Source organism: Parus major, chromosome 1 (assembly GCF_001522545.3).
Source record: "Parus major isolate Abel chromosome 1, Parus_major1.1, whole genome shotgun sequence".
NCBI classification, from domain to species: domain Eukaryota; kingdom Metazoa; phylum Chordata; class Aves; order Passeriformes; family Paridae; genus Parus; species Parus major.
This window is the reverse complement of record NC_031768.1, coordinates 38,178,769-38,204,177: the sequence shown is the minus strand read 5'-3', so window position 1 is coordinate 38,204,177 and position 25,409 is coordinate 38,178,769. Positions and strand designations below refer to the sequence as shown.

The following is a 25,409-nucleotide window of genomic DNA, read 5'->3' as shown; positions in this document are numbered from 1 at the left end:
GCTGTGGGGTGGCCTCCCCTTGAATATTGTGGGCAGTTTTAGGTGCCACAATATAAGGAAAATACTTAACTATTACATAGCATCCAACAGAGGACTTTGAACATGGTGAGCAGTCTGGAGGAGAAGCCATATGAAGAGCAGTCTGTTCAGCCTGGAGGAGACTGCAGTCCCCAATTTTCTCATGAGGGGAAGGAGAGGGACAGACACTGTTCTCTTTTCTCGGGTGACCAGCGATGGAACCCAAGGGAATGGCCTGACGCTGTGGAGTTGTGTCAAGGAACGTTTAGGTTTGGTATCAAAAAAAAAGGTTTCTCAGCCAAAGGATGGCTGAGCCCTAGAACAGGCTACCCAGGGAAGTGTCACAGCATCAGCCTGACAAAGTTCAAGAAGTATTTTGAACAGCACTCTTGGGTACACGGTGTGACTTTTGAGGACGGCCCTGTGCAGGACCAGGAGTTGGATGATCCATATGGGCTCCTTCCAACTCAGGATATTCTTTGATTCTCTCTGGAGCATACCAGTATCATTCTGTAGCTTGGTTATTGGGACAGCAGGTGATATTTTGGTGTCATTCCCTCCTCCTTGACTAGTTACTAAGTGGAAGGTTGTATCTCTTATAGACTATTCACTTTCTTACCCAATTACCATTCAATAATTCTATTCCACCTATAACACTAGGCAGGATTGTTGCAATAATACATATAATCATGTATATGTAAATATATGTAAAATTTTTCTTAAGAAAGGATGTTCTTTGATGTTTGCTCTTTGTATGCTTTTAAGCCTCATCAACAAGGAATATTCAATCTGTGAAACAGATAACAGGTAACATGCAAGCTCTAGGTGATGTCCAGGTGTTAGAAAAACAAATTACTTTGTAGAATTGCCTTGTTAGGGTTTAGGGTTTGACGTGCTTCAATGATCTCAGACCTAGGGGAAGGTTAACAAAGCTTGGGAAGAAGGATGTACTACTGATAGTGGATACAAAGAATTCATGGGACACAAAGACATCTGGCAGAACTCCCAAGATAAAGTAGAAACTAATAAACCCAACTCAGCAATTATGCTGAAATCAGCTCTGACTGGATAAAGTGATAATTCCAACAGGAGGAGATTGTGACCACCAGCTCACCAATCACCAACCCAAGAAACCCACCGACCCCAAAGAAGAGAAGGACTGAGCATGGGACTAATTAGCTTGAGAAGCAGGAGAATCATTAACCAATAGAAGAATACCAATTAATAAGAGAACTATGTAACCTGTAGCAAATGAACACTAATTCCTTTGTTTGCTAAATTCTATAAATAGTAAAAAGTTCTGATAATTAGTGTGTGCAATTTGTGCAATACCACTGAACAGCTCAGGATTGTGCAACTCTGAAATAAATAATCCATGTCTCTCTTAAGTGTGTCATTAGTGGCTTGTTGCATACTGGGTAAAAAACCCAATTTTGGTAGAGAAGATTGCTCAGCATTTGAGGCAGTAGCTCCTGCTTTCTATATGTTATCATTTTAGAGACTGAATTAATTAGTTAAGTATTCTGTTGCTTTCTTCAGGCGCTATTTTTTGTTTGTTTGTTTAGGCACACACATTCAACATGAATACACTCATGCTGAATCAAGATTTTGAACTGTTACTCTAAAAGGAAGAATGTCTTCCTGTATGTCCCAGTCCTAGTCTGCCAGGCCCATTAGGTTTTCCTCCTAGCTTGTAGCAGAACCCCGAATCAAAAACTTACTACAAAAATAGCCACTCTTGTCACAATTAAAATCTAGGCAAAAAAGGAAAAAAAAAATAAAATAATAGTAAAATGCAGATTTATTTCATGGCTTCATTACAACTGTATTTACTTCCTGCTCCGCTGAAAATAAATTGGAACATAACATTGGCAATTTAAGTGATTAACACTACATAAAAAAAGTTCAGCTCAGAAATCACAAGCTACCAGTTTCAGTACCTGTAGGGGTTTTTCCTAACAAAAATATTTATTTTAAAAAGCCCTGAACCACTTGACATATTTCATCACTGACACACACTGAACACCCATGCCACAACACAGCAGTGCAACTTTCTAACACAATATAATCAGTCCTCCAATGCTCGATAGTCCATGCAGCTGTGCACATCCTCTTGGAAATACACATAGTCCTTTTTCTTTAGAGCACAGGGCTCAGTTTGCTGTGTTTATAACATTACACCTATGTACAACCACCTTATTGTGGAGCCCAGCAGAGTCTGAAGTGCCCTTTACCAGAGGCACCTGCTGCCATGGTGTTCCATGACACAAATTTGGCTCCCTCAGCTTTTATGTCACAGAAATCCAGCCATGTGTTCTCACTTTTGCTCCTATCAAAATTTAGTCTTTTAGAGTTAAATATGCCCTCATTAACACACATTTGGTAGAGACACACCAAGAGCTGTGGAAGGGAGCAGTATTCAGTGAAAGGGCCAAGTTGAGGAGCACATGGGAATCTACATGTAATGATAGGTATGTCAATGTACCAATACTCATATGAAATATGGGGCACAGGCAGGAACCAGCAAATAAATATCAAAAGATATTGAAACAAAAAAACTTCACCACACTGAAACACACAGTGCTATCACATTTAACATTTTAACAGCTACAGCTTGAAATAGCAACTGTAACTTAAGGAAAAAGATATAAATCTCACTATTGCAAATTTACAGTTGCTTTAGATTTACTTTTTAAAATAGGAGTGAAGTACACCAAAATTCAATACAATAAGGAGTTGTTACTGTTCATTGCAGAAACGTAAACAAGCTAGCAATGAATTGAACTGGACATGAATGCTCTGTTTTCATACACAGGGATTTCATGCTTCATCAGTCTTATAAATTTATCAAAGTTAATTTGTTTTCTCTTCTCCCTCTTCCAGGTACTCTGACTCTCAAGGCAAGTACCTGCCAGTTTGTTTCAATGCCAGTCTTTTAACATTATTGGTACCAATAAGGTATGAGAATGATAGAGGGTCAGATTACTTCATGTATGGGATGAGAACACTTCAACTGAAAGCAGCAGTGAGATTTTTGCTCATGTATATGAGCTGATCACCTTAGTTACCCTTTGATGTTAGTGAAGGTGAATATCTCTTTCCAGTATGACTTCTCACATCCTAAAGATGGGGATTTTCCCCAGTGACTATACAGAGAAACTAGGATGAATAGCTCAGATACAGGTATCTGAAATATGAAGGAAAATGTTCCCAGTGAATAGGCCCAGTATTTTGAACAAATCATTCAAAAGTATTATAGATTTTTATTTCTTAGTGCCCATAAACACACACACAACCCACATCTCTAAAGTTTAAATACTATGAAATTAAATAACAGAAAACTTCATGTACATAGCATTGGTCTAGACACAATAGTGACATACAATTGGGGAACTTTGCTGGAGGTTTTTGGTGAAAAGAGACTAACATCCATAGCAGTCATTGTGACTATTTTCCTGACTCCATTCTGTGCATTAAATCATTTTGCATTTCTTTTCTCAGAACTGTATTGGAACAAGTAATCTTTCTCAAAAAGAAAAAAAAAAAAAAAGAAGAAAGAAAACAAAAGGCTTCTTAATTTCCCTAGAGAATCAAACAGGCCAACTGATAAGGAAAATTTAATCTTCTGGAATTAGCAATGGGAAAAAAAAAATCCAGCATGCTGGAAAGATAGACAATATTTGTAACTACAGTTATGTAGAAGTCCACTTTTTCTTCACTGTTTTCTCGTTGAAACTGAGTGTTGCACTGTTCCAGGAGTCAGTTATGAGGTATGAAAAACGAATAAAAAGGTTAACATTATAACCATTTTAATAAAAGCTACTGCACTGTTTGCAGTTCCAAATATTTCTGAAAATAAAGTAAAAAAATACTTTGTATTCTTAAAAGTCTTAAGGAAGTTTTTATTACAAAAGCAGTCATCTTCGTGGCTTCTTTTGAACACAATTCTGCCTCAACATTAAACTCAAGACATATGGGTATGCTTCATATTACCATCATACAAATAATCACATTGAATTTCTATACAGTAAATATTATATAAAACAAATAAACCCTCACAAAAGTATATACAGGTAGCCAGAAAGCTAATCAAGAAGAAATTATGTTGTTTGTACTGAAAAGTAAATACCATTTTAAAATACTAACAAAACATCCCATTTGTTTGTCTGTCTCTTCTGTCTTAAGACTTGAATAGAAGGACTTCCACAGAGGAATTTCTACAACTTTGGTTTATAATGACCTAGAAAGAATTCATCCTTCATACATAATATTGATCGAGTGGATGTCTTTAAAGCTGATACGGAAAGCAACAGGGAAAACTACACATGTGGCCTTTATGATGAGAATAATAATTTAAACTCAGGATGTTATATTCCAAATATACAGAAAAGACCTGATTATAGTAAACATATTTATCTTCTACTATAAATTAGCTCATCCAGCCATATCCCAACTCTTTAATTCCTCATGACTGAAGAAGCTGTGAGTTCTCTCTATCTGATGAATAGTAGGCTATGCATGGAAAGCCTTAAGAACCTGTTGTTTGTACTGAAGGGTGTATCTATTTCAGCACCTTTCAGACACAAAAGTTGGTACTAAGCTCTGCTGGCTATTGGAAGATGATTATCCATACTGATGCAGTGTTCTGCTTACCAGATACTTATCGAAGAGCATGCTTGGATCATATTCAGAAACAAATTTCTGAAAATTTTGTCCAGAAACCAGAAGAAACGGAAACAATTGCCACAGCTTTGTACCCTATGTGAACTAATTAGTCCTACTCAGAAACAGGCTATATGTATAGGAGAGAAGCACACATACATGCCCCTTGCACCTTGACTAAAACCGGTATGTAGCCATGTTAGTTCATTCAAAGCTAAATTTGTGGACAGCACCACACTGCCACGGCCTTGCTGGCTAGATCTACAGTCAGTGTGGCAAAAATAGTACACTAAAGTACCTGCATGACTTGTAGCTCCCAAGCTAGCTTTGTCAGAGGATGCTTTGGTAGTTCTGCAATATTGCAGTATGCTCTGTAGACACACCTAGTTCTTGAAACAACTGTCATTTCCAAGCAAATTTATAATGTAAAAATAGCCTCTGGGAGGTTCAAAACGTGGCAGAGATGTAAAATGGTTCTATGGTGGTCAGATAAGAAGGTCACACAGCATCCCATCCTGTGGCAGGAATTTCCCTGACACTTTAAGTGGTTCCACACATAGAGGAGCTGTGTGTGGAGAATGCTAAACAGTCTCACAATAATCAATAGACAAATTAGAAAAGCTGCAAATACTGCGTTGATCGATTTCTCCCAGGGGACATGGATGGCAAGAATAAAGGAATATGAAAAGATAGGTAAAGTTCCCCAGCTGTCATATCCAATAGCAAACTTCACTTCCAATCTTAAACAAACAAAACCAAACATCTCAAAAAAACCCCAAAGAAACTGGAAAAACCAACCACCAGCAAATAAAAGACTACTTCCTGAAGCAGGAATGTAAATATTAATGCATGACAAATAACTCTGGACAGACAGAGTTCAAATGTGTATTAAAGCATAGCCCCTTTTGAGAGGTAACATGGTATCAACATAAACCATCTCTGAATCATCCCACATCGATGTGCTCAGTTTATGCATTAACATCTATGCTTACTTATCTGCCCCTTCAGCAAACACACAAGCCATGGCAGACAAAGGTGAAGCCAAGTTCTTTCAGGTAACAGATCAACAGCCAAGGTCAGGTCTTTTGCACAGTTACTGTTCCACAGAAATTATCTCTTTATTCCCCAGAAATATAGGAGCTGAAAGGTGTAATGTCCTTAACCAGAAAGCACTGAATTGCCTGAGAACGCAGCAATTAGCTCCTACAGATACTAAACGGTATTTAAACACTGACCTGCCACAGGAGCTAAAGCAGTTCTGACTTCTTGTCCATGTTGTCTGTTGCAGATGAGGCTGCCTGCCAGAACTGAAACTCTACCTGACTGCTCTGTTGCCTCACCTTCTTTTCATTAGCTGCTTACTAAAATCTCCATCTAACAGTATTTTCTATACTCAAGCATACCTGAGAAGCACACTGGCTTTACAGACATTTATGGTCAAATCCTTGCCCTTTTTTACTCTTGCAAAAATCTGACATTTCACAGGCTGGAGACAGAAATGAGCATAAGGGCTTAACTCAAATTATATGAGTAGACTGATGTGCTAGAGAGAATTCATTCTTCCACTGTCTCTGCAGGACTGACACTGGAAGGCAGTAATAAAACTGAAGTGGACAGATATTTTTCATACTTGAAAAGATCAGGATTTAAACAGGAAATTGCACTTTTAAGTATCACTTTCAGAAATAAAACTGCCTCCTGCTATTCATCCCGCTACCAAAAAGTCAGATGAAGATATCAAATTACAAGTGTATGCTGTGAAATTCCATCTGCATTGCTTTCATATACCTATAAAAATGTTCTAATGGACTTTAAAAGCAGTTCAAGTAAAAATAAAATGATCCCTCAAGCTGAAATGTTAGGATCTGCAGGAGGGAAAAACTGGACATTCAAGTGTGCGGTGCTGGTGGTGTTGTTTTTGAGAAATGATGACTGAATCCTGTCCATGGTCAAAAGTACCCATGTAACAGTAGTTGTAAACAGCATGCACGGGCAACCTGAAAAGGAACATCAGGCACCGCCTTTCTTTTGCAACTGCTCCAGTTTTCTTCTTAAGAGGTTGTAGTTTTCCTTGGTTCCCGGTGCCATGGGATCAAGCTTCAGAGAGACTTCATAGTGCTTCTTCGCTAAGTCAAGGTTTCCCCAGCGATGATAAAGCACAGCTGGAACATCAATGGGAATTTCATTAGCAATATTGTTGAATAACGTACAATCTTGCCAATCACTTGGAGAACAACATTGAAGTATTTGTTTCCAGCGAGGGTCTGTCACTGGCTGGTGGCACAGTAGCTGCTTGTTCTGTTGCCAAATGCAGGAGCAAAGCCTGGGAGCAGAACTGGCATGGGAATGATGAAGGAATGAATTACAATGGAGCCATAAATGGCAGCTCTTATCTGGTGAGCTCATTGCGGGTTACAAGCATAGCATAAATGAACCAATTTGCAGACACTAAAGTGCAGCTACCTCTGGGCTGGATTGTGCAGCCCTCTTGATCTGTCATATCGTGTGACAGCTTTTCTGGCTTTAGTGCCCTGTTCTTCTGGCTGGCAGTTCTTCTAGAAAGTAAAATAGAAATCTGCCCAGCCGGAAGAAGGCTCTAAAGATTGCTTTTTCTTTTTTAAACACAATGAATATGAAGCAAGTAAAGAATATAGCTGATAAGAGTTAAAAAGGCTCTTACCCAAATTACCGTGATAACTGGCAGCATTTGGATTGGCTTTAATTGCCTTGAGGAACAAAGCTTCAGATTCCTGAATAATTTAAAATAACAAGTCATCAGGAAAGTAAATTCTCATATATATAAAAAAATGCTAAATTTACCCACCACTATAATTACAAACTCTCCAAAATGATGCCATATCTATATATACAACCACCATATAAATATGAACCTACCTGATCCTCTAGCTCAGGTGGCTACAGCCCCCTGGAAACAGTAATAATGCTACAAATAAGTGTCATGTTTTTATAGGCCGCTATTATTTTAGCAGAAATTTATTAAGCACTAGTGAAGTTTGCTCTTTACCTGAAGTACCTTTTTTTAATAGTTATAGTATTTTCAAACATTATCTGCTGAAGTTTTCCCTACCTATGCAATAAAATTAAGAAAATGTACTTTGGTATCTAAGCAAACTGCTTATAGACACTTTTCCTTTGACAATAGTTTTAGCATTAAAAATAGGGGCATTACAGTAAATCACTTTCAAACAGATGTTTCAGTGTGGTTCCCCATAAAGAGTAGCTTTTACTTAAAAAATCATGCCAAATCATATCAAGCCATGCAACATCCTTCCCACTTTCCTCACCAGTTATCTCCTCTATATTACTGCTTGCAATTGTGCTCTTAAGAATCCTGATATCTGAGTACTTTTTAAAAAACCTCTGCGCCCTCACCTAATATCCAGTGAATAATTTACTGCTATATTCTCTAATTAAAACCATTCTATTTTTCCAAACTGATATTAATACTTTTGATTTTTCGTGCTAATATTGATACTTCTTTCTCAGAGCATATTTCCTGCAGAAGTTGAAGAAGTCACACCCCCCCCAATATGAATGGAGCATTATTTACGCACTGACATGCAAGTTTAGATACTTGAGAGCAAATTTTACATAGATTTCTATGCTGTGCTGTGCATTAGGGAAAGTTATTCATTCAGTTGCAATGCAAATGACCTGAAGATAAAATTACCTCAATGTGGTAGGCTTCCATCTGAATGCACATGCTGTCTGAGTTATGTGAGAGCAGTAACATGGAGAAAAGTCCTTTCCTTTGTGCTAAGCTTTCACTGCTTAAAACATAACACAGGCTCTACTGAAAAAGAAAACCTGTCAGCCAGATTTTTGGTTCCACCATCTTCTCATGTCAAGCATGAAATAACTCTCTGTAAGGGTCCCTTCAGGGGAAAAGGATTTTCTGATGTCAAGATTGAGTCACTCAGCTCTGAGTGACTTAAGAGCCTCCCCATATGTCCAAATTCAAACCCAAACTAAAAGCATTGCTGAGCACAGCTGAGGCTGCCATTCTCAAGCCAGGAGAGACTCATGCAGAAAGTGCCTTCATCTCCACTGGTTAAGGAAATTACAGACCCCAGGGTTCTCGGAGCTAGTCCAGTGGAGGGCTATGAATATGATGAGGGGACTGGAGCATTTTTTATGAGGAAAGGCAGAAGGAGCTGGGCCTGTTCAGCCTCAAGAAGAGATTACTGAGAGGGAACCTCATCGGTGTCTATGTATCTGAAGGGAGGGTGCCAAAGGGATGGATCCAGACTCTCCTCATTCATGTCACGCAACAGCACAAGACAATACGAGAAACTGATGCGCAGGGAGTTCCACCTGAATGTGAGGAAAAACTTCACTGTGCAGGTGACAGAGCACTGGTACAGATTCACCAGAGAAGTTGTGGAGTGTCCTTCCTCGGAGATATTCAGAACCTGTTTGGACATGATTCTGTGCAACCTGCTCCAGGTGAACTTGCTTTAGCAGTGGACTGGATGAGACAATCTCCAGAGGTCCCTTCCAACCCAAATAATTCTGAGATTCTGATTTTGTTTCAGGAGAAGGGATACTTCCCCTGACAGGAGTTAACAAGGGAAGCAGATGTCTGCAAATTTAGAGTGTATGACTCCATAGTACAAGTTTTAGCATTGCTTTCCTATAGCATGAGCAGTTGCTCCAGCATTCTCATACCCAGACTGTTAAAGTTCCTGGATGCATTGGTCTCTTTGAAACCCATACTGTTTAGTGACTTCATTCATATTTTGGATGATGGGACTGAATGCAGTTTCAAAACTTTACAGATAGCACCTAAGAGGAGGAAGTGAGAAATACACTGGAAGGGAGAATAGCTATTTTGAGGGACCTGGGCAGGACAGAGAAACAGGCTAGAAGGAATCACAGAGTGGTTGAGGCTGGAATGAACCTCAGGTGGCTGTGTGATTTTGATAAGCACTTCTGAGACCACAGCTGGAGTATGTGTCCAGGCTGGGGGTCTCCATTACAAGAAAGACACAGACATACTCCAGTGAGTGCAGAGGGCCACAAAGATGGTACAGGGCTGGAGCAGAAGAACAAGTGCAAGGGACAACTGAGAAAACTGGATCTCTTCAGCCTCCAGGAGAGAAGATGAAGGTGCTGCCTGTAACTACCCAATGAGATAAATACAGAGAAGATGGAAACAGACTCTTCTCAGAGCTCTGTGAGATGGGATGAGAGATAATGGATGCAAGCTTGCATACAAGAAATTCCAATTAAAGGAAACATCAAAATTTTTTTAATCATAAAGTTGAACAAACATTGAAAGATGCTGTCCAGAGAGGTTTTAGAATATCTATCCACAAAGATATTCAGGATTCTACTGGAACTGGCCCTGGTTTGGGTTAGGGGTTGGACTGGATGACCTCTAGATGTCATTTCCAGGCAAAATTATTCCATTATTTCCATGTTTCTCAGTCACCTGAGAAACATACTGAGACTCAAAAATTTGGGAAGTGGTGCAAGATAACCTCTTTCAATACAACTCTCCAATCCTAAAAATCAACAGTGAATTGGTACTTGAAAGCATGTAGTAATTTCAAGTCCCACAAAGTAGTGTTTTCTCCCACTGCAAACTTTAATATTTTCCCTTAGTAAATCTCTTTTTTCCTCACTAGACAGGTTAACAGCAATCAGGATGAAAGACAGGCTAACCATGTGATTCAGCCTTACACTTAAAAGTTGCCACCTATGCAGTGGAGACACACCTAATGTACAGACTTGCATCCTTTCTCTGCTGAAGCACAGTGGGACAACACGTGCAATGCACTTCCAGATAATTTAATGAAATAGATATTCAGGAGCTAGCTGCCATTACCGTATATCTTCAACTCCATGCTGAGAATATTTTTATCACCACTACTTTGCTCAGCAGCTAATAGAAGCATTGTGGTTGATTAAAGGCTATTTAAGGTGCATCATATTCATATTACTGTGAATATATGGAATAAATATACATTCCAGTACATCAGTGATATTTCAAATTGCTGTATCTTGCCAAATCTTTAAGTGTTGCCAAGAAACTTGCAGCTTACATATAGCAAAAGCTTGGGGTAAGCACTGCATTCAATCTGCTGCCAAGGCCAAAAAAATGTAGTCTGGCTTTATTTCAAATACAAAAAATGCTGAATGGTTTCAATTTATTGTACTTTTTACAGAAAAAGCATAGATGTATATGTAGCAAAAATACAGCACACATCTTTTTCAAAGAACTAAAGATAGCTTGTTTTTTATCAATTGAGATAAGAACAAGCATTTAAATGAGAATCTAATTTGCTATAACAGATGTTAATTAAAAAACCCAAACAAAGCCACAGAAACAGCTCATCCTTTATGTGCTTTTCTATCTGGAACAATACATCATTCATTACTAAATACAAGTAAAAATAAAGGGCTATTTTTTAATTTTTTGTGATGTAGGAAACCTATCTTCTGCTGAAAATCGAAGTGCATTTGAAACGAAAGAGAATGTTGTGTGCTTATTGAAAGGAGAATGTGTTTATTGGAAGGAAATCTCTCACAACATAATAAAACCTTTTTGACTCAATGTCTTTTAAAGTAAGAGATAACAAAAAAAACCCAGAACAAATCTTCCTTTGCGGCAACAGAGCCAACACAGTAGCAACTTTTATACAGACACATAACAAGTAACCTAATAAATTAAATGCCTGAGGTTATACAACACATCAGACACAGCCAGGCAACACTGAAAATTACCTCTATCACCTTGACAGTCTCCATCCCCTGTTCTTCCCGTCCAGTGTCATTCAATAAAAATCCTTGAAGAGCCATCCGCTCCTCTGCTTTTATATGGTGAGGGGGTGGACAGGAAATCTGAATTTTTCATTCTTTTTTTCTGTCAGTAAGCATTCTCCCATTACAAACAAATCTGTATCTCCTCTTTCCAGGCAATGCCAAATACAGCTGCTGAGACCATACCCTTTGTAAGTGAGCCCACTTTCCAATTCCCTTAATTTGTTCTCCCTGTTATAACCCATCAGTTTTAAGTGACTAGTAAGCTCTGCACACACCTACTCCATATTGAGCTATTAAAACACTCAGTGGAGTTCTGCTATTTTTCCTGGGCTCCACTATTCCTATTTTTTTTTCAGAATCTGGACTTAAAAGCTGCACTTTCCCCTGCTCTTACTTCTACCTTGTCTCCAACATGTTCTCCTGCAGAATAATAACCTTTCAGGACTGGCAATCAAAACCATCACCTTCTTTTTTATTTTTTAAATCCACTAAGACAGACTTGTCTCTCCTACACCTGGAAAAGTTTTCCAGCTTGTTTTCAACTTATTTTTTCAACTTTATTTCATTATAAATGCTCTTTATTCTGTCATGCCACATATTCTTCCTGATGAATGACTATAAAATCCTCTATTCTTCCACAGGCCTGACTCACCAAAATAATTCCAGCAATTACCTCCTCCATAATCTCATACTTTATGTGTTCTAGATGTTAATTTGTATCCTTCTGGAACTTTGTTAAACTAACCTAAAATATATATTTTATAACAGTCTCAGGTAGAGAGAAAAGAATTAAGAGTGTCCAGGAAAAAACCCCAGCCAGTCTAGAAAAACAGTAACAGGGTGTTTAACAGTATCACTAATGCAAACAAAAACGAGTGCTGGGTTGTCACAGGCCCTGGCCTCACATGTGGACAGGTCAAGACTCCACAGCTGAATACTACTGTAGAAATATAAGTGGTCTCAGTAACTACTGGACAAATGTATCTATTTTGAGGATATTAAAGTTGGAAAAGAACTTTAAGATCACGAGGTCCAACTGTAAACCCTGCACCACCAGCATGTTCACCATGAAACCATATCCTCAAAAGCTCTATCCATACATTTTTTGAATACTTCCATGGATGGTGACTCCACCACTTACCTGGGCAATCTGGTCCAGTGTTTCACAACCCCTTTTGTGGGGAAAAAAAAAAAAAAAAAATTCCTAATATCTAATCTAAACCTTTCCGGGTGCAACTTAGGCCATTTCCTCTTGTCAAGTTTCATATCACAGAATCTTCTTACTTTGTATATAAATGAGGAAGTTCTTGCAGTGCTGTTAACATTATCACTAGCAAAAAGACATCAAACCCCTTAAAAGCCTAAAAAAAACTTAAAAAAGGTTCAGGAAATGATGTTTTTCTAAGGAACACCATGAACTTGATTATTAATTTGTCCCTATCACATACATAAATCACTGATTATATAGTCAGTTTAAACAATTAACTATATTAAACATGTATCATTTATTCTCTGTCATTTTATACAATTCCCTTTGGAAAACTAGTCATTCTCATCAGTTTCATTACATTTACTACTTGCAAATAAAGGTAGCTAATGCTGAGGTACCATGCACAGGCTGGTCCACTGCATCCAAGAGAAAGTTCAATGTATGCACCTTCTCTCACAGCATTCTGAGATCACCTAGGTATCCCATCCTCAATCTGGGATTAACGAATTCATATTACTATATTTTAGGTCATGTCTGAGGCAAAAAGGCTAGAATTCTTATCTGTATATGTATATACTCACAGAACATGTAGCAAGAGCACAGGGACTAGCCTGTCCCATCTAATTTGAGTTCCTGAAACATCTCTAATTCAGTGCAGGCTCTTTCTCTCTGCAGTGAAACAACACAAGACCCTAGCTGCCCTCTAGTGTGCTTAAGAGCCTATTTCTCTCCACTGACCACTGACACAGTGTAGGGCAGCAACATCTGTAACCCAGGCATCTAAAATAAGGAGGGATAAGCTCAAGACAGAATCACACATCAATACTGTGATAGAAAAGGACACCAAAACGTTTTAAATAGATTATCTAAATTGTAGTCCACAATGATTTCCTCAAACTGTTTCTACAAAAAATGTAGATGGAGTTTAATTAAGGGAAAAAACCCAACTAAACCAACCCAAAGCCCTAAAGTCAAAAACCTCTAGTTACCTACCTTATATTTTTGTGATTTCCCCAGTACATTAGCCAAGGAAAACATAAGGGAATGATCATTAGGTATTAATTCCAGGGCTTCTCTTCCAACTGCTTCTGCTTGAGCTAGATTGCCTAGGAGCCCAGGTAGCAGAAAAAGAGAAGGCATGTTTTAACATAGCCTTATTAGTTAGGATATTAATATAATAGTTACTTCTCATGCTGCAAGCACACGTATTTTACAAATAGCTGAATGCATAACTTTTTAGAGAAAACCAGGTATCACACACACACACAAATGTAAAATTCTGCAGACTAAGGCAACAGATTATCTTTGTTTTCAACAGATAACATGTTCAGAAAAACAAAAACGCAGAGATCAAAAAGTTCTGGAATTTAATCTATAATACCAACATGCTTGCACAATGATGGCATTTCAAGTAAGTATCAGAAATTCAATTTATGGGCTGCATTTCAAATGAAGTTTAAAATCATTGAGTCAGAAGGCATTCTTATATTATTAAAAAGCATCTGGGTAGCCAAAGAAGAGGTACAGATACTTTTAGATAAAGGCAGATAAAGGTTTAAGTTTTTCTAGACACTGAATTATTCATTAAAACACCCAAATCGACCTCTACCTGTGTTATCAAGCAATATTATCATATTGTTCCAAGCCAAACTGTGCTCTGGTTTCAGGACTGTAGCATTCCTCCATGCATTCAATGCATCTATATGGCGGTTCAAATCTGCGTACTAAAACAAAATAAAAATCCAGTAATTTTGCTATTACTTGCTTTACTTTCCTATCATTCACTAAAGACACTAAAGAGTTGCTAATGTCTCGCTCCGTTCTAGTAGGAATTTCTTTTTATAGGCAAAAATGAATGTAAAAGGAATACTCTTGTAGTATGGAACATAAGAACTCTATATACTTATTTTCGTTTTCTCTGGAAGTGAGACTTTCTTCAAATAGGCATGTACGAATAGAATCAGGAGAAGAAACAGCATACAATTTAGAAATCTACACAAGAGAATTAGTAAATATTTAGTATTCACTAATAATAAATTAATAATTTAATATTAATATTTAGTAAATATTTTATGTATGTATTTCTAAAAATATGATTTGAATTTTCCAGCATTCTACTAGCTAACAATATAAATGTTGTATATTGTTTGTATACATCATCATGCAAATGACTGCAGAACGATCTAATATTGGGAAATGATTAAGAATACCTTTTGGAAAAAAAAATAATTTAAAAATCTCTACTTTTGTTCATACTTCTTTACATGATAAAGTAGGATTATCAAAGGTTGTATGTAAAGAAGTATACCAGGAAAGCAATAGGAAAAGCTACCAAAAGTACGAAATCACCCTGAAATACAATATAAGCAAACTGGGACAACTATCAGCTTCTAACAGTACAGGAGAATTCTATAAATCTATCTATATATATACACACAGAAAGACACACAGATTCCAGTCATAGCTATCATTTATTCAAAAGCACTTACCAACCGCCCTAAATTGTAGTAACAATCTGGATATTTTTTTCTGTGTTTAATTGCTGTCCAGTAGCTTTGCTCTGCCTCTTCAAACCTTCTTAAACTGTTCTGCACTATTCCTAGATTCATCCATGCAGCAGCAAAATCAGGTCTGGGCAAATTGGGAAAAAAACACCAAGGGAGAGGACAATTAAGCATTTGAAACACAAGATCCTATTGTATCATTTTGGCTCAGCTGGTGCAAAACACTGCTTTAGCATTGGTCTAAACATACTGTATTTGTACAGCTAAGGACAGCAACTCCTCTGCTTCATGGAGCTCATTTCTTTCTTTCAGAATATTTCCAAGGTTGTTCATGGCATGCACGTATTTTGGATTCAACCTAAAATTTAAAATTTAAGAGATTATTATTATGTATGGACATGTATTAATATATGCAGATTGCTAGCTCTGCAATGCTGCAGAACATGAAAATGAATACCTAAGCATTTTCTTCATGTTAAACATGAAAGCAATTTCAGGACAGATCATTAAAGCAGTAAAATTTCTAATACCTTACAGCTTCTCTGTAGTATTTGATTGCAGCACTTTGATTTCCTTTGTCAGCCAGGTTTTTGCCAACATTGTAGTGCACCTAAAAACACAGATGGATAATCCAGCAGATGCCACACAGTCAGATATTTTGTGGAACCAAGTAGCTAAAAATTCTTACTCAAAAAAGAAACAGTCAGCACTTGTGTCATTCACTGCTGCCTTTTGGTGTAGGTTGATACTTAAGATTGGATAATTCATACAATGAAGACAGTAAGACAAAATCTGAGGTATAGATTAGCTAACCTATTCCAGCTATTTAAAATACATTAATCACTTCCTAGTTTTATAAATAAAGTCACCAAACCTTTCACAAGGCACTTTGTATGGAGACTTCCTGCCTTAATTTCGTTTATTTGCTAGGTAAGAGAAAGTTTGACTCAAATCAAACGTATTATAGCAAAAGAAACACTACAGCAATGCGTGAAACTTTGTTTTCATTACAGCATAAACTAGAAGAAACTCAAAAATTCACAAAAAAACCCAAACAAAAGGTAACAGACAGGCACAATTATTGTCTTAGGATAAAAATGCATCAAAGAGCATCTCTGAAATAATATGTATAGAAACATGTTGAAGACTTTGCCTGTTAAAAACTGAAGAATGAAGGAAAGATCTAGAGCTTTTAGTCTACAGGGAGAAGATGTATCATCCTAATTTATGGCAAGAGTAAATAGGAATAAATATATTTCAGGACAAATCTGAGTTGGAAGGCATCTCAAATCCCACTTTAAGATAAATCCCAGAAGACTATGTTACCTGGTTGAAAAGTACTGTGAGTACTGACTTTTGAAAAGAGATTTCTCAGCACCCAGATCAGGACTCATTATTTAGATTACTTTACTATTTGAAATCAAATTGTATATAGTTCATCTAAAACACATACAGTAATTTTCCCCAAATTTTGAAAATCTAATTTCAAAACACTATACAGGAAGAACAACAGATTGAAGTCAAAAAAGCTAGGTTTGTAACGCACTTATATAAGTCTAATTCACCTTCTACATTAAAAAAAGGATTTTATCTGATGTGTCCATTAACTGAAAAATCCTAATTGCAGTTGGCACAGAATCTGGGACCTATTGATCCAGCATACATGATTGCTGGAACCCAGTTGTTATGGTATTTAATTGTTGAACTTCATCTCTATTTGATTATAACTATGCAGTAACATACCATCAACAAATGAAGTTAAGGACATTTTCCATGCTTTCTCAAAAGGGAGAAAAAGTATTTCCACTGGCTTTAAGGAGAGCAGAGATACTATAAAGCTTACTAAGCACGCATAGAAGCAGCTCCTCTCACTGTATGATATAAATTAGCACACAAATTCAGCATCCCATAAAAGCAGTTCTTGCACAGCTTCCACAAAGAAAAAAAATCCTGGCCCTGTCCTGTACATTCATAAAAATGTGACAAGGCCCATGGCAAAGGAGCAACAGAATGGTACACTTACATCAGGAAATAACTAAACAAAGATCTATTGACAGTGTCAAAAAATACAAAAAGATAGAGCAGCATTTTCCAGGAGTCATTAAAGTAAAATGAACTACTCTGAAAGAAGTTTATTAGGACTGAATTCTATTTATATATGTCTCCCAGAAATTTTTCAGAACACTAACATTCTTACCAAATTGGATTGCTGTGATTATATATGTTGAAGTTCACACATTCAAAATTTACCCAGATAAAAGAAAAATTGTGGCAACACAGAAGAAATATTTAAAGATTTCACTGAATACTGGATGTTAGCCCTTGAAGTACATAACTTTACACTTCAGTATCAGCAAACAAAATTATATTTAACTTGATTCAATTTCAGTCTTTATGAAGCTTTATAAAATGGAATTTGACTAAAGACCAGGACAGAACAGATGAGAAAAATCTTGGTGTACACACTCAGCCTTTCACATGTCAGCTATCTTGCGTTAGGAAACAGCACTTCACTTTCTATTTTTCACAGTTTTTTTTAAACATGTAGTATCTTCACATCCATTTTTTCCCCAAAAGTACCAGCAGCAAGAATATTTTTCTCATGTAAACAGAATTGTACAGTATGAAGAAAACTGAGAGATATCAATTCTTTCAAGTCAAAACATCAAATGAAGTATTAAGTGCACACATATATTTCGTGAACTGAACTAAAAAGATGTAGTATATTAAAACTGACAGCACAACTATTTAAATAAACTATTAGCATTTTCAATGGTGCATTTATTTTGTCCTCAGCTATAGCTCCTGTGTGAAAGGAAATTATGTTTCTATATGATACCCCCCAAAAATTACCTTGCTGTAGGTAAATTTGTTAATTTCCCTTCAAGTGATATTGTAGCTTTAGTTCCTCTCAATATGGTAATGACAAAGAAGGGGAAAGGAAAAAAGCCAGAAACATACCAGAAGAAGTGCCCAGCCTCCAATAAATAAATAAATATCCAATGACAAATCACCAGCTCTGCAATGGGTTATAAGATGCAGTAACATCCTGCTCTTAAGAACAGGACCAGCAAAGGGTTTCCAGGCACATACAGTCATCTGAGAGGTGCAGGTTACTTCTGCCATCCAGCTGTGTCTCTCACTTCAGTGGCCATGGCAGAGAGATGCCAAGGTCAGCCTTGAGCTCACTCAAAGCAGGCCTGCAGTAGCCACCTGCAGGCTGCTGAGCACCAGGCTGGGACTCTCCTGCACAACACCAGGACACAAATGATGCTTTCTATGCACCAATGTGGGAAGAATATCTTCTTTAACAATGAGGGGCCAGTGAGCTGTTTAAAATTTCATCTCTAGAGGTGTGGTTCTTCTGTTTTTGACAGATATTGTGCATGCCAGCCTGGGAGGGAAGATTATCCTTTCCTGGTTAAACATTTAAGAGCCCTTCATTATTAAATGATTAAATATTAACTGGAAATGACGTATTACATTATACTCAGATGATCCTTTATCAATCTTAAACAGGCAATTACTTTACAGTAATAGCTCTAAAAGGAGCATTTCTCAGGGATGCATAACAACACAATATTCTCTAAAATCTAAGAGATCAGGTAAAAATACCCTAGGGTAGAACCTACCCTCTCTCAACAGGCACATTGAGTTAACATAAGTTAACATAGCCATGGCACCAGAGCCTAGCCAAGGAATAGGCTCTATGTATTTGTCTGTTCAATACCTCAACCAGCCTAAGAAACCAGGATAAAAAAGAAAAAGCACTGTATATTATTCTGTGCCAGATATACTTTATACTTGAACTCTTATTTAAATGTTCAGTTTAAACAAGAAGAAAAAAACCCCATATTTTCCTGTACAAAAATGAAACTATTGCAAGACTGATTTTTTTGCTTTTGTTTTCCCTCAGAGCAGAACAGGAAGAAATTGAAATGTAGTATCTTCTAGGAGGTACATCCCCTCAGTTGGAGCACTACTGTTATCACCAATTTTACTCTCTCTTCCTAGCTGCTTATAATCTCTTTCTCAGCGAATATGAACATTTGCTGAAAAGGATGAAAGCAAAGCACAGATGTCAAAATTTCTCCAGGAACATGCAGATGCCTCCGTTCAATGCCAGCTCTTGACATCAGTCTTCTCTTCTACTACTAAAACTCTGTTTTCTAAATAATAATAAAACAAAGCTTTTTTGATAATCACATCTTGTTTGTGTATCTAATGTTGTCTAAAGCTTCTTCGGCATGACTGTGACTGTACACACAAAAAATTGACATCTAAAATGGTGGCAAAGCACTGCAAATAGCCCATATAAACACAGCCCACATCACTTAAGTTAAATTCCTTAGAAGATAATCCCCTTTTAATATATAGTGTAAAGAAAAAAATCTCAATATCTAAAGGAAATGCCCTCTAGATCAGCTTCCTAAAGGATCAAAGATCATATCCTCAGGCAGCTTTAAATGTTGTTCTGTAACAAAGAAGTTTTACAGGACCTTTTAAGAAAGTGTAGAAACCAATCTCACAGCCTTATTGTACCTTTTCAGTGCTAGCACTGCTAATCTCTGACAAATTTGTATCTGTAATGACTGCAGTTTGCATAAAGCATAAATTTTCAAGTTACTTACTCTGGTATGTCAAGGCAGACAGAAACATTATGTTGGGAGTGTTTTAACTTCCTTGCTTATTATTGCAGAAAGTTGCTACTGAAATGGCTTTTCAAAAATTATGTCTAATAATTTTGACCCCTTAAAAAAACCAGTAGCAAGGAGGAAGTAGAGATTACATACAAAATAACAACAATTTACAATCATTTAGATTCAGTTATTTCAAATCTAGGAAAAGAAAAATGCTGGCTATTTCCCACGTAGGTAACGATGTAACTGCAATTATTTATTCAGATAATCAATGAGAGGAAGTCATCCAGGAATAAAGACCATCTCTGAATTCTTAACAGCTATGGCTTTGCTAAAAGCTGAGAAAAAAGAACTCAGTTCTTCCAACAGTACAAACATTTCCAACAGCAAAAAAAAAAAAGGCAGCAAGATGAGCACTTATGGGAATAATCTTTAAATTTAAAAGAAACAATGTATAATGACTTCAGAAGGTGAGGAGCAATCCAGCAATGTCTAGAAATAGTGAACAGCAGCAGGACAGGGCCAAAATTTCAATCTTATGTATTCACATCTACTCAGGTTGTGAGGACTTCTTTTATCATCAGTGGAGAGAAAGACAGAAATCTAGGATACAGTCCTTCTGACTTAGGCCTCTCATTTAGTCCAAGGTGAGGAACCACATGCTAAAAGAAACAGCTTCTTCTCACCAGGAGAAGAATCCAATCCATACAGTATGAAAAAATGTGGCAGGAAAAATGGGATCAATACACAGGCACCTCCTGTTCAGCTAAGGAAAATACTACCAAATGTATTAAAAATGTCAACTGTTTCAGTCTAATGATCTTTGAAACCAACCTGAGTGCAGGGCCACACAAGTTCAGATGTGAGACATGCTCCTGGACATGTTTAACTAAGATCTGTAACATACTTGTTTCTCCCTCTTAAAAAACCCTATCCACCCAACCAATATGTATAATTTATATAAATATATATATATATATACACACACACATACATGCATACATATATACACATACATTTTAAAATATTTTAAATAAATGTAAAAATATTTAAAACATTTTAAAATCTGTATTTGGAACATTTTCAGAGGTCAAAATATTTGTAGCTTCATTATGATACCTGATTATTTCCAATAAATTTTAAAGTCACTGGGCAACATTTATTAAAGTTGATCTTAAATGTCATCCTCTTGAACCAGATGTGTCACCACTCAAGACACCAGATTCACTACTGTGCCAGATAATCTCATTTAATGCAGTTTCCCCATTTTTATCTAAAGATATGTTTAAAGGAATGAGTCTTGAAATTATACAAGGAAGTGCAGTTAGTTCTTGTTATTTAGAATTAGGGTAAGTTTACTCTGTACTTCCCACACAGACAATTTGGAATTGAAAAGAGCTGTATGACAAAACATGAACAGCTTTTTCTGCTACTGACGATTTGAGATCCTGCTACATAATGGAAGTAAAGCATGACCACATTACACATATTTAATATGTTCCAAGAACAACAAGAAAAAGCCATTCTTTGGTCTCCATCAGCCTCCCACTGAAATAAATGCGTCACTGAAAGAAGGTCCTGTGGAGTCATTTTTAAAGGAAGCCTGCAATTTCAGGACAACTGAAGATCAGAATAAAACCTGGTTCAAATTTTTACATTTACCTTTGTCAAAATTAAATAAATACAGATGCGTTAATAAAGAAAACAAGAGATAGGCTCTCATACATGGACTCCCTAACGTTCCTACTTACAAAAGTTCCCTACTAATGTGATTTCAAAGTTACATCCCAAAGCAAAATTGGAATGTGAGCCTACAATCCTTTCCCTGTTCACATCTCCATGCTTTCCACTTGCACAAGCTGTCACCAGCAGAAATACAGCTCAGGCATATCTACAGTGCCCAGTGTTGACAAACACAAGCTCATTTTGCCTGTACATTCACTGGCTTTAAACCAGCTGCATTAGTTGAGTGGCTTGTGCACAGCTTATCGGCTCAAGCGCAGTACTGTGGGAGCACAGCTACACAGCTCCCCAGCCAGCCGTGGCTGGAGTCCAAGGAGCTCGGAGCACAGGCAAAGAGTGTGGATCTGTCTGAAGCACTCTTACCATGGCAGATGGATGGAGTTACACACAAAGAAAACAGATTGCATTTGCTCCATTTATAGTATCTGCTTGTCATCCAGAAAACAAGATACACTGAGGTCATCATTAAGAAGAAGATGGCCGCCTACCACTGCCACACAACAAAATGCAGCAGCTCTTTCCTATGTATTAAAATCTCAGACGACTGAAAGACGCCACCATGTTGTAAATATTTGCCATAAATGTTTTTTACAGTTCACTGTTGCATATTTGTATTCCACTAAATGCTAAGTTTATCATTCTCTTCGTGAAGTTGAGCATTCAAAAGTTAATTTTTAAACCCTGTGTCTTGATTGGTATTTTCTACATACCACTCTAGATTGCAGGAATCTAATCTTTTAAAATATCAATGTATTCTTATTAACAAGCTGCACATTGCCACTCCCAGCCTTTTCAAAGAGTCTCCTTACTAAAATTCAGACAATGTCAGTGGTATGCTCCAACAGGTCACACTCTTGGCTGGCAAGGGACTGCTGTCATTGTTACAGCAGGTAACCTCTGCTGGAGGCTGGCATCAGTCTCCAGTGCTGAACACTACTGCTCAGCTCAGTGAAACATCCTATCCAGTCCCACCATCTTACTTGTTCCCTCACTAAGCCTGCAGGGAAAATTGCAGCTTTCCTCAGTGCCCATGGCTGAAGAGTCTAGCCCGCTCAGCTGCTGAAAAAAGCAGAAGTGGGAGCAAAATTTTACTCCCACATCCCGCAATTGCACTGATGATATGCTGCTTTGTCCCTCAGCTGTGCTGGCTTTATATACCACTGGAAGGTACACAGAAAGGATTCTAAAAACAGCACAGACATTTTTCAGTTGAATACATTGCTACAGCTTACTAACCTTGTTTTGATATTTTTGTTGCAATAACTTGCAATTATATGCACAATTCTTCTAGATTTTATTAGCAGTACATCCAATTTGACTTGATGCCTTTCTTGAAGTGCATTCTCCCCTCTCCCTCACCTCCCCACTCCCAAGTTCTGAATTACAATATTGTAATTTGCACTTTCTGGTATTTTGACTATGCTACCACTGTAATTTAGATGTCTGACATGTCAATGTCATCTCTGAACCGAGCAAGACTGTGAATAACACTGTAGCACAATATATTAACTATGCATAACACCTCCTTGACCCCAAATTTCAAAACACTTACAGAAAAAAGAAGAAAGATTAGAAGTCCATGAGTGACTTACTTTTGCATTCAGAGGGCACACAGACAATGCACTCCTAAAAAGCTGTTCTTCTGACCTCCACTGGCTGCTGCGGAGCGCACAGCGCGTAACGTTTATCAACAAGATTCCAAGTACTGCCACTGCAAGAATTTTCTTAAGGAAAGAGAGCCAGATTAAGAAACAAATCACGCAATTGAACAGCCTCATCATGAACAAGATTACTGATTATTTTGATGATACCTTTTTCTTGGCTTGCTTACTCAGGAGGCTAAACCCATATGTAAAGAGAATACAATATCCAATACTGGGGAGGTAGATGACTCTCTCTGCAACAACAAATCCTACTCGGAAGAAGAGATTACTTGCAGGAAGAAAAGGGATAATAAGAAATCCAAGTCCCAGTGTAAGGATTCTGCAAACAAGAAACAGATTCTTAGATTAACTACAAATTTTAACAAAAGTATCTTTTCCACTTAACATATAAACTTTATTTAAACATTGTAGAAGGATGTGCATATAGAACAGGGCATTTAAACACAGCCTTTGAGAGCCAATAAGATCAAATTTCAGCGAGGCATTTTAAAAATCATTGCTTATAATTTCCAGAAAAGCAATATTCATGCTTCCAGGCCAGAAAATAGTCCCATTACGTATTAATAATGTAACTCCTATTTAAAATACACAGGCAGGAAAAATAATAGTAAAAGCTACATGTCTATTTTTGGACCTAGTAAGACAGCAATGGGGGAAAAAACATAAACACTGTTAAAGAAGAAACTTAGGTGCACATTCAACCAAGAGGGTGGTTTTTCTCCTAACAAATCAATAGTAGAATCCATTGTGGTTAACCACTTGGAAGTTAGTAATCTACTCTCTTTCTACAGACAGACACACTTTTTGAGAACAGTTTGCCTTCCTTTTTTTAGGCATCCTCAGCAGGTAGCTGTTTATGGGCTATACAGACCTCAAACAAAGGAGTCTAGGTACGTCACTATAACAGAGCTGACCTAAGGGAATAAGAACCTCAGGTCCATGTCAGGTATTTTTTAAAAAGGCCATGAGGGCATGGTAATTTTCTATTGTAATTTATTACAAATTAACCTCTATGCTATAAGGTAGATGCATCCTCCTGGTCTTTTCTCATCCCCATAAAGTCCTAGGCCTTCATTATACTTTTTGTCTTCACTTTTTAGTAAAAAACTGTTTATCAATAAAGGCTTAGTGAGTGAATTTTTTCTAGAAAGTATGACATGACTTGCAGCACGAGTTCCACCCCCTCCCCAAAATTATTTATCTGTACAAATAAGTATGGGAACAGCAGAAAGGCAGGTGGGTACACTGCTAACATTTGAAGGGATGAGAAGAAAAGAATTAGAAAAAATTTTGCACTCTGAACAATAGAATTACTTGTGCTGGTGATAAAGGGAAGACTGCAGAAAATGTGGTGTGGGCCCTCTCTGGAAGCAAATGGGAAGCCTGGCTACCCAGGACATGGAGAATGCTGAGGTATTCAATAACTGCCTTGTCTCAGACTTCACCAGCAAGTGCTCCAACCACACTGCTCAAGTCACATAAGGCAGAGACTGGGAGAATGAAGAACTGCCTGCTGTAGGAAAAGGTCAGGTTCAAGAACATCTAAAGTGCACAGCTCCCTGGGATCTGGTAAGGTGCACTTGCACATCCCAAGGGAACTGATGGATGAAGTAGCTAAGATAGTGCTGAGCTCCTACCCATCATAGTTAAGAAGTCATGACAGTCTGCTGAAGTTCACATGGACTAGAAAAGGGGAGACATAACCTTCATGTTTTGAATAGGGAAAAAGGCAGACTCAGGAAACTAGGTCAGTAGGTCACCTCTGTGCCTGGCAAGATCATGGAGCAGATTCTCCTGGAAAATATGCTAAGGCATCTGGAAAATAAGGAGATGATTGGTGAAAGCCAATCTGGCTTCACTAAGGCAAAAATGTGCCTGACAAATTTTATAGCCCTCTACAATAGAGTTACAGCATTGCTGGATAAAGGAAGAGCAAGTGATACCATCTACCTGGACCTTTGCAAAGCATTTAACACTGTCCAGCATGACATCATCTCCAAACTGGAGACGTGGATGTGACAGCTGGACCTCTTGGTGCTAAGGAAGTGGCTGGATGGTTGCACACAGAGTCAATGGCTCAGTGTCCACAGTCCAGTGACGGGTGGTGTTCCCCAAGGGCTGGTGCTGTGTCAGGCTCTGTTTAACATCTTTGTCGGTGACATGGATGGTGGGACTGAGC

The 25,409-nt window shown here is 37.6% G+C and overlaps 1 protein-coding gene across 2 annotated transcripts in view; it reads right to left on the bottom strand.

Annotated features, from left to right (window-relative positions):
• Positions 1-1,801: 1,801 nt before the first annotated feature.
• The window catches only part of TMTC4 (transmembrane O-mannosyltransferase targeting cadherins 4), a 55,068-nt gene continuing 31,460 nt past the window's right edge, over positions 1,802-25,409 (bottom strand). For both annotated transcript variants that reach the window (XM_015643091.2, XM_033513970.1), the window contains 9 exons: positions 23,378-23,549; positions 23,159-23,290; positions 15,714-15,793; positions 15,434-15,541; positions 15,169-15,310; positions 14,289-14,403; positions 13,673-13,785; positions 7,361-7,430; positions 1,802-6,842 (listed from right to left, as the gene is read on the bottom strand). In XM_015643091.2, coding sequence (XP_015498577.1) covers positions 6,691-6,842; positions 7,361-7,430; positions 13,673-13,785; positions 14,289-14,403; positions 15,169-15,310; positions 15,434-15,541; positions 15,714-15,793; positions 23,159-23,290; positions 23,378-23,549 — 1,084 coding nt within the window. In that variant the 3' untranslated portion in view covers positions 1,802-6,690. The remainder of the gene's footprint in view (positions 6,843-7,360; positions 7,431-13,672; positions 13,786-14,288; positions 14,404-15,168; positions 15,311-15,433; positions 15,542-15,713; positions 15,794-23,158; positions 23,291-23,377; positions 23,550-25,409) is intronic.